The sequence below is a fragment of the Jaculus jaculus genome, chromosome 1 (genome assembly GCF_020740685.1).
Source record: "Jaculus jaculus isolate mJacJac1 chromosome 1, mJacJac1.mat.Y.cur, whole genome shotgun sequence".
NCBI lineage: Eukaryota > Metazoa > Chordata > Mammalia > Rodentia > Dipodidae > Jaculus > Jaculus jaculus.
Window position 1 is genome coordinate 147,763,047 of NC_059102.1, and position 10,016 is coordinate 147,773,062.

The window sequence follows — 10,016 nt, forward strand, 5'->3', positions numbered from 1 at the left end:
TTACTCTTTTCACTGCATATTTACTCGAGTGCATTGTTACATGTTGAATTACTGATCAAACAGTCAAAATCAATCATGCAGTATTTGTACAGGTGTCAGGAAATATGTTCTGCAGTAACATAGGGGTGTCATTAACTCCTGCAACAGATTAAGACATCAGTTATCATGGGTTTATCAGTAAAGTAAGGGATCCACCATTACTATGAAAGTCACCACAAATGTACATATTATGTTTCTATGCTCTGTAACCCAAAGGTAGTAGCATGACTTAATGTATGCCTTTAAAAGGACTGTAAGAAAAATCATCATGTATTTGTAATTGTTTATATCAGCTATAAAATTGTTTTGATGGGGAAACATTGGCAAAGAGGGACAATTTGTAATCTCTACGATGAAATTAAATGTATTGGTCATACATGGCTTTCTGTCTTTAAGTGAGGGAATAATATAGATTAGGAATGACTTACCCAAGCCTTTATTTTGAAAGAAAAAGGGCAGCAATGATTAAGTTGCTACAGCCCATTACATGTTCATTTCATTTTTTCAAGCAGATCATATTCTGCAAGCCAGTACCTTTAATTATTGAACCATCTATCCAGACCCCAAAACATATTTTATTTATTTGAGAGAAAGAGAAAGAGAGAGAGAGAGAATGGGCAGACCAGAGCCTCCAGCCACAGCAAACAAACTCGAGACGCATGCATGTGCCACCTTGCGCATCTGGCTTATGTGAGTGCTGGGGAATCAAACCTGGGTCCTTTGGCTTGTAGGCAAATGTCTTAACTACTACACCATCTCTCCAGCTTTCAAAATGTATTTAATACGTATTTATTTATTTGAGAGATTGTTGAGAGAGAGAAAGAAGAGAGAGAATGGGCAAGCAAGGGTCTTCTGCTGTTGCAAACAAATTCCAGACAAAATGTGCCACCTTGTTGATCTGGCTTTACGTGGATGATGGGGAATCAAATCCAGGCAATTAGGCTTAAGAAGCAAGCACCTTTAACCACTGAACCATCTCTCTAGCACAGAGCTGAAAAATTCTAAGTAAACCAAAAATAGACAGAGACAATAGCCAACAGGGACTACTCTACCCAAACTGGGCTAGATCAAAGCCAAGCATGGCTGGTGCCTGAGGTCATGATTCATCCTCCTGGTCTGCCTGCTCCTGAGTTGATGGTCCAGTAGTCAGGACATTCAGAAAGGAAAGGATTGGCCTCAGGCAAACATGTCACTCAGGTGAAGGAGTAACAAGGTTTCTTCTTCATTGGGGAAGACTCCGTACCTTCTTCTGTCAGGTCAGGGAATGAGACCACCGCCTTACAGAGCTGAGGGTCTTAGGAGCTGAAAGTGGTGGCCACTCTGTGATGCCCTGGCCTGGGGCTGAGTGTGTGACAGGCAAGGTGGAGCTGGACCTGCTTGGATCAGAGGTAGAGTAGAGGGGGACACTGTGGCAATTTCCTCCAAACACTTCCAGTTCTGTGCTGACCTGAGAGAACTAGGGCCACAGGCCTGGCCCCCCAGCACTCCTGAGACCTTGGCTATTAGTTTCGGATTGCTTGGTGGTTCTTGGGCACGGCCACAAAACGCAGCTTCTTCATGACGGAGGGCCAGCCCAGCAGCTGCTGGTCCCACATGTACTCTGGGGACAGCACCTTAGTGGGCTTGTGGTATAGCAGGTACTTGTTCAGGTGGCTCTCATCGTGCCACACGGCCTCAATGCCATTGCCCTGGTCCACCACCATGGCTTCATGACAGGACTTGGTGAGGTGATACACCTCCATTACAGATCCCCCAAAGAAGGCCCCCATGTAATAAAAATCACCCTCATCCATAGGTATGAAGGCCTGAGACTGGGGCCGGCGCTCATAGGTGAAGGCCTCTCGGTTCCTTCTGTAGAAACCCGGATGCAGAGTTCCGAAGAGTTCCGACAGGATCTCCACACCCACGTGGTCACGGAACTTCATGTCCACGTCGGCACACACCAGGTAATCCACCTCGTGCTGGAAGCGCTGCTCCGAGAAGCGGCTGATCATCTCCATGCGGTGCATAGACACGTCCTGCCAGCGAGTGTAGTTGCGCACGGTCAGGACCGCCAGCCGCCGTCCTGCTCCCAAGGGCACTTGCGGCACGTCTGCTGGCCGGTCAGTGAAGACATAGTAGTTGACCCTGTGTCCAACCATGAAGTGCTGCTCGGCTGTCTGCAAGAACAACTTCAGGAAGACCACATATCTGTGAGGGGGGATGAGAGGGCAAGGAGAGCCTTAGATGCAGCATCGTCAGGAGCCAGGGACACAGAGCCCCAGACCCCCGCTGCAGAATCCCCGACCTCCTGACGGCTGTAGGCAGCACAGCCTCACTCTCCAGCCATCCTGACCAATCTGCGGCCATCTCACGTCACCTAATCTATCACAGAAGGGGGGGCATTGGTAATCATCTGAGGAAGGAGAGCTAGGGGCTGCGGGCAGAACCCTTGCAGGTTCCCCTCAGCAGACCACCTCTCCCATGGCACCCCATGGCACCTTCATCCCACCACAACCCACACCCCCATGTCTGTCCTGGCCGGAGCATTGCACCAGTTCACAGTCCTCTCCACTCTGTGATTTGGTGGGTTTGGTGGGAACTCTGGAGAATTGGGTATCTGCACCCCTCCTTTGTTGCTCTTTCTGGGAGTTCGTTTTAGGCAAAGAAGGGTCTCAGTTCCCCAAATGTTCCTTACACAGAGGCTATCTTGGGGAGAAAACAAGTAAAGCACTTATGTCCTGAGGCAAGGTCCCATATGGACTGCAGTACAGCCAGAGTCAGGACTCATGGTAGGCAGAGAAGGGGAGATGGTCACTAGGGAGAAGGAACAGGTGCAGGTGCTTCCTGGTAGACACAGAGGGAGGGGCAGCTGGCCCAGAGGTCTCATCCCTGGGAGCTGCCAGGCCTGGTGCAGTGCCGCCTGAGCTCAGCAAGGTGGCCCAGTGGACGAGCCTCTCCCCCATGGCATCCTGATCACAGGCAGGGCTTGATCTACCTTGGCCTCATTCCCCGGTCATGTCTTACTTTTTGATGGCAAACACGGTCAGTCCAATGGTGGTGTTGCGAAGCCTGAACTGCTCATTGAGGATGTCGATGTTGAAGGTCCCCTCCCACACAATGGGAGCCAGCCATGGAGTCAGGATAAGGACATCGCTCCTACTGCACGGGGAGAGAACCACATGCAGGATGTGACGCACGCGCCTGCACCCCGCCTGGGAACCCCTTCCTCAGCTCTCTTCTCCCCAGTTCCCAGGCTGAGCAACCTTCCACCGGGACTCGGCCAGCAGCAGCGGCTCCCCTGACCATCAGGGCTCTTGGGCCACCGAGGAAGCCGAGATTTGTCAGCAGGGGTAGGAAGGAAGCACTCATCACGAGTACCCGCCACCACTGCAGATGCCTTGATGGGCAAGCGATGAGAAACAAGCCACCAGGAGCAGGAGAGCGAGAAATAGAACAGGTTGTGGGTGTCCAGATTCGGGAACCAGACAGGCTGACATAGCAGCTAAATTGGGATTTAAGGCAAGTCTTTCTGACCCAGAGCCTTATGCATATTAACTACTCCCCAGGCCAAGGAAATCATTTTCTTAGAGTCTTTGTAGCAAGTTTTACATGATGGGAAATTTCAGTGCATCTACTCACGCAGGTGTGAGCACCTTTGGCTGGGTGTAGATCATCCTGCAAAAACAGAACATGGTAACTGGATCATTTGGCATGCACATCACAAGGAACCTTGCAGTCCAGACAAACACCCACACAGGGCACCCTGAGCAGACGATATTGTCCAATCAGCCCGGAATCACAGGAAACAGGGAAAGATGAAAGCAGGAGCTCAGTCTCTGATTCATTATTTGTAAGGTGAGGAGATGAACTCAGAGCCCCCCACCCCCACTTAAGGCTGACAGATCTAAGAACTCCTTTAACCCTCAAGCAGGAGGGTTCAGAACAAGGTCTCTGTCCCTGTTAGATACCCGTCATCCCATCTGGCCCTTCCCTGGCTGAGGACAGGGGCAGGTCTGGTGGCACCAAGGCCTCCTATCTCTGATGTCATATCAGCCAAAACAGGGACCTAAAGTGCTGTCCATGCAAGTCTGGGACTACGTAAGGCCTCTCTCCCCCAAAACATCCAGGGCTCTTTCTACCTGCCAGCCACAGCCTCGACTTGCATTTCCTGTCACAGCTTTTACAGGCTGGGAGTGAGTCTGAAAAATCCGGAACAGAGCCTGCAAGATTCTGCCCAGCGGAGGTGCCAATTTAGAGTGGTCATTTCCAGTAAGAAAGAAGGTGGAGAGTGGATGCCAGGGCCTGGGTGTGCAGGGGAAAAGGAGTCTGTTTCAAGCCAGATGTGGTGGTGCACACATTCAATCCCAGCACTTGGGAGGCAGGGTAGGAAGACTGCCATGAGTTCGAGGCCACCCTGATACTACGGAGTGAATTCCAGGTCAGCCTGGGCTAGGGTGAGACACTACCTTGAAAAACAAACGAACAAACAAACAAAAAACAAATAAATAAAAAAGAGTCTGTTTCATGGGGCAGTTTTGCAAGATGGATGGTGGTGATGGCCGCAGAATAGACTGAATGTCTGAGTGCGCCGAGCAGCTGAGATGATGATGGTCAGCTCATGTTTTACACGTTTCACCACAAGTGAAACAATGGCCCCCCTGTAACCCCAGCACTCAGAATTCTGGGACAGGAGGACTACAGGTTCCAAGTCACTCTGGGCTGCATAGCAAAACCAGGTCTCCAAAACCAAAAAGTAATGAAGCCAGGCATGGTAGTGCACACCTTTAATCCCAGCACTCGTGAGGCAGCGATAGGAGGATCACCATGAGTTCGAGGCTACCCTGAGATTCCATAGTGAATTCCAGGTCAGCCTGAGCTAGAGTGAGACTCTACCTCGAAAAACAAAAAAAAAGGTGACGTAAAAGAAGAGGAGTGGGCTGCAGAGATGGCTCTGGGGTTAAATGTGCTCACATGTAAAGCCTGCCAACCAAGGTTGAATTCACATAAAGCCATCCACATAAAGCCAAAAGAGCATTCATTGCTGTGTAAAGAAGTAATGGAGTATCTGTAGACACACACACACTTAAATAAACAAATAAAAATTAAGGCAAGAGTTTCTTTGTTTTTGTTTTTGAGCTAGGGTCTCAGTCTAGCCCAGGCTGACTTGGAACTCACCATGTCATCTCAGGCTGGCCTTGAACTCAGAGCAATCCTCTTACCTTGCCTCTCCAGGGCTGCGATTAAAGGCCACCATACCTGGTTTGTTTTTTTTTTTTTTCTTTTTGCAAGAAAGGGGCCAGTTCCATCTAGTTGCTCAAGATGGATTTAGCTTTAAAAGCTCCACATCACTACTTGTAAGCTGCTTTCCAGTACCAGGAAGCAGACTGACAGTCACCCTCTTAAGTGCCAATGACATGTGGCTGCTTAAACAAAGCACTGGCTGTTCTCTGGTCTCTCAGTGTTGGCAGAACAAACAAGACCACAGCAGAGCCTGGGCCAGAGACACAGTCTGTCTCTCTGTGTCACCTCAGCCACAGGAGGGGGACTACCGAACTTCCCATATCCCAGCTAGGCGCTCCCCTCTGCCCCCATCCTCTCATCCCAGGACGTAAGGGCAGTATACCTTGACAAGGTGACAACTTCCCGAGCATCCCGCTCTCCAGCAGTGACCACACTGTAAAAGGAGACCACAAGAGACATGTCTACACCTGGGGTATTGACGGCGCGGGCACGCGAGCTCCGTGGAGGGTCCTGTGGTTCCTGAGAGTGGACTTCGTCTGGGAGAGTCACAGACCGGCATTGCCATGGAACTGCCTGGTTCCTGCCTGTGTCCCTGTCACACGCCGACACACTAGTGTCAAATAGTGCAGCCCAGGTTCGCTGAGCAGCCCAGCTCTCATGCTCATCACCTGCTTCTGAATGGAGCGGGGAAAGGGTGGAGGTTCTCAACTCCTACCCATCAAGATGTGAGGTCTGGGGCTGGAGAGATGGCTTAGTGGTCAAGGCACTTGACTGCAAAGCCAAAGGACCAATGTTTGATTACACAAGACCCACATAAGCCAGATGCATAAGGTGGCACATGCATCTGGAGTTCATTGCAGGCCCTGGAGTGTTCATTCTCTCTGTGTGTCTCTCTCACAAATAAATAAATGTAATATAATAAAAAAGAGGTTGGGTCTGGTATGTATGGTCATGAGAGATAAGCAGAGGCAGAAGTGGTGACAAGTTCTGAAGGTGACATACCTATCATCTAATGGGCCAGTGGTGTTTGAGACTCCCAGACAAGCTAAAAGGAACCCCAGGTCACAAGGAGTCCCTAACAGTGAAGGTGTCTCATCTGAGATCCACCCTCAAAAACTGGAAATATAAGAGACACCCAGGGCCACCCCCTCAGCTCAGAGTCAACAAAGAAGTGATCGTCTCCCCACACACAGGGAGAGGAAAGGGTGCTGGGCGGCAGTGCTTCATAGATGAGAAAGACTTAGCAGGAAGGAGGCAAGAGTGGTCCTGGTCTTGGCACAGCAAAGGCAAATTTCAGGAGCTCAGACCCAACTGTTTCTCCTGCACCTGTCGGAGCTCAGACACAAGCCACTGATGGTAAGGACCTGCAGGCAAGATGAGACCCCACAGGGCCACCTACCTTTTGTATTAGAAGGTCACTAGCGACTGTGAGGAGAGAGGGTCAGGGTAGTAAGGCAAGCATGAGGGTGCTACAAGGTGAAGACAGGCCCAGGAGGGCAGAACGAAGCCCAGGGGTGCCTCCTGAAAGATGGAATGACAGGATCAAGGACAGTGAGGATGGGGCTGGCCTCACACCTAGGCAGCTACACAGTGCTCTGGTGGGGGTAGTGGAGGAGCTGCTCTTGGGGTGTCCAACTCAGGTAAGCCCAGATTTAGGATTGGAGGTCAGGAACGAGAATGATGTGAATAGATATGTGGACGCAGCAGAAGGCATGAAGAAGCAGATGAGGCTGCTCCAGGCATCCAGGCAGCTAAAAGCACCCATGTGGAGGACCAGGCAGAGCCCCCAGGGCAGCACAATAGACAAGTCACCCACCTGTTGTCCCATCTCCCCTTCCCTACCCGGCATCTTTTCCTCACCTGGTCTCAGAGGGTCCTGGGCTTCCCAGGAAGTGGCTCAGGAACCCATAGCTGTGGGAAGGGAGGACATGGGAGGCAACTGTTCAGGATCCAAAGCTGAGACCCAGAGACTCCTGCTCACAACATGCAGCTGGAGCCATCACAGTGACCAGACCTGCCACGGGACGCTGCAGTCTGAGCACACTCTGCACAGCCCAGGCCACACCAGCCACATCCAGGGAGGGGTTGGGCAGGAGGGAGTGTCCTGAGAAGAGGGCCTGCAGCCAGACACCCACAGGCGCTACCACAGCCCCTCACCCTAGCCCCAGCCTGGCACACACAGCCCAAGGCCTTGCCAGATAGTGCTTCCCAGCTATGTCCACAGAAATTGGCAGTGATGTGCAAGGACTCAAGGACCGCTTCTGCGCCTGGAAGCGACTGCAGCTCAGCCGCCAGGCTTGCCTTTCCCTGAGCAGACCTTGAGGATGGGGGAAATGAGTTGGTCCTGACCTCAGGTCCCCCGTGTGAACTGGGAGGGAGACAGGTGTGCCCAGGTTGAGGCTTGACTAAGGGTACAGGAGAAGGCGGGGCAGGCCACCACCAGAGCCACACTGACAACTGAGTATGTCATTGTGGAGAGTGCCTTCGTCATTGCTGGGGCAGTGGGACAGGACCAGCTCAGGTTCTGAACAGGGTCTCATGAGTCACCTCACAAGCCCGGATTCTTACCTAAAGAAGACCACGATGACAATTATCACGGGAACGGTTCCAGGATAAAGGGAGTAAGATTTTGGCTTTCCTGAAAAACAGCAGTGCAAGATCCAGTTAGTTGTCTGCCTCCTCCACCTGCCCAACTCCTCCTCCACCTGTCCTGCTCCTCCTCCTCCTTCCCACCTCCTCCACGTGTTCTCTTCCCCCACCTGCCTCCTCTTCCACCTGTTGCCTCTCCCAAATTAGTGCTTTTGAACTACTGGATGTCTTTCTTCCTATGGCTTTAATGTATTTACTCAGAACAGGGGGGTTAACATTTGAAGGCTACAGGTTTGGATTATATCATCTTTCCCCTTCATGTAACTGGTAGTTTGCCTGTGGGGTCATTTAAGTGAAAAAAAATTTTGTTCACTTCTGAATAATTGATCATTGTGTGACACACGCACCTGTGTGTGGTGTATACACGTGTGTGCAGATGTGTATCACCTCTGCACATGTGTGAGGAGACCAGAGAAAAACGTCTCCTCCTGCTTCTCACGTTTCCTTGAGGGGGGTCTCTGCCTCAGCCAGCAGCTACTGTCAGTCAGTGAGCCCCAGAAATTCTCTGTCCTCTACCACCAAGGACAGACTGGGGATAGACTTGTGGCCACACAGGTCTTCCCAAAGCAAAATGAAGGCAGCACTCAACTTCCAGAGCTTTCCCTGGAGCTCACTGACCCTGGGCACAGCCTGGCTCAGGATGAGCACTCACCTACCCTTGAGTGAGTGAAGAGACTTGGCCTGCAGACAAACCCCCATAGATCCTCTCTGAGTTTTCCCGGGCCTCCCCCCGCCCCCAAGTCAAGCTTCCACACCGCGTCTCCCTCCCCAACGTGTCTTCAAGGCAGAGCCCTCCATCAGCCATGCGCACCTGCTCTGGCACCTGCGTCCATTTCCCGCCCAGGTGGTCACCCCTGCCGCCGCCCCCACGCCCCTGTGTCCCCAGGCCCTGCTTTCCCTGCTGGGGGCAGGTCCACTTCCCGCCGCGCTGTCCCCAAGCGCCTGCGCCTGCTGAGCCCAAAGGACAGGCTGGCCCGAGAGGACACCCAGCACCTTTGCTAAGAACCTTCTCGTGACTCTCTTGCCCGGTCCCCCGTGGTCTTTCTGGGGGTCCTAGTTAGGCCAAGGCAGGTGAGTGTGGAGGGAGGACGGGGAGGCGTGGGGACCATCCTGGAGTCCTGGGGCCACCCCTCCTAGCCCCGGTCCAGGAGGTCTGTCTGTCTGGCAGACAGGCGCGCCCGCCCTGAGCGGGGCCTGCGAGGGTCGCGCACGCCCGGGACCCCCACTCGCGTCTCTCCGCAGACAGCTGGGCGCTCAGCCCGCCCGGAGCTCGACGCCCGCTGCCTAGCTGCACTCACCGACCATGGTCCGCAGCATCTGGAGCATCCACTCCAGCCCACCCTCCTCCACGGTCCTGGGGACAGGGTGAGCCCGTTGCTGGACCGGAGACCACACTGCACAATGGGGAAAGGGAGCCCAAGGGAACACCGCAGCTCGGAGGAGAGCTAGAGGACTCTGGCACTTGAGCTACGCAGGGTGTGGCCACCTCTCTCCTGGATCAATTCTTCCTGGGAGGGTCACCTGTGCCCCGCCTCTGGTCCCCTGTCCTCAGCAGATTCCAGATAGGCCAAGGCAGCGGGGGTGGGGGGGCTGGGGGGGGTAGCAGGAGGAGGGGAGGCGTGGGGACCGTCCTGGAGTCCTTGGGCCACCCCTCCTAGCCATGTCCAGCAGATCTGTGTGTACGCCCTGGGCGCTCAGCCCGCCTGGAGCATGATGCCGCGCTGCGGACCTGCACTCTCCTAACCACGTCCAGCTGGGCTTGGGCATGGCTCCACCTCACACCACCCTCCTCCTCCAGGGTCCAGGGAACAAGGTGAGCTCGAGGCGCCCTCTGCTGGCCAGGGAGACCACACTGTGCCAGGGGACCCTGGTACAGGCCAGCGCCCCTGCCCGCCAGGGAAGATTAGGGGATCCCCTGAACCTGAGCTAAGCTCACGTTTAGAGTGAGGATCACCATGACTGATAGCCTGGAGCTACAGAATGAGTTCCAGGTCAGCATAGGTTGAGTGAGACCCTAGCAAAGCAAACAAACAAATGAATGAATAAATTAATTAATACAAACAAACAAACATACAAATGCAAAACCCTAGCAGGGTGATGGCTCT

General features: G+C 53.1%; 1 protein-coding gene across 2 annotated transcripts; it reads right to left on the reverse strand.

The window, feature by feature from the left end:
* Positions 1–939: 939 nt before the first annotated feature.
* Positions 940–9,379, reverse strand: LOC123457660 (histo-blood group ABO system transferase 1-like). 2 transcript variants are annotated; one of them, XM_045141801.1, is made up of 7 exons: positions 9,210–9,379; positions 7,831–7,900; positions 7,123–7,173; positions 5,645–5,695; positions 3,661–3,696; positions 3,046–3,180; positions 940–2,229 (listed from the first exon to the last, which is right to left on the reverse strand). In XM_045141801.1, the coding sequence occupies exons 1-7, from the start codon at positions 9,235–9,237 to the stop codon at positions 1,542–1,544; spliced, it is 1,059 nt and encodes a 352-aa protein (XP_044997736.1). In that variant the 5' UTR covers positions 9,238–9,379; the 3' UTR covers positions 940–1,541. The 2 variants fall into 2 exon arrangements, with proteins under 2 accessions (XP_044997736.1, XP_044997737.1); XM_045141802.1 differs by lacking the exon at positions 5,645–5,695.
* Positions 9,380–10,016: the final 637 nt, after the last annotated feature.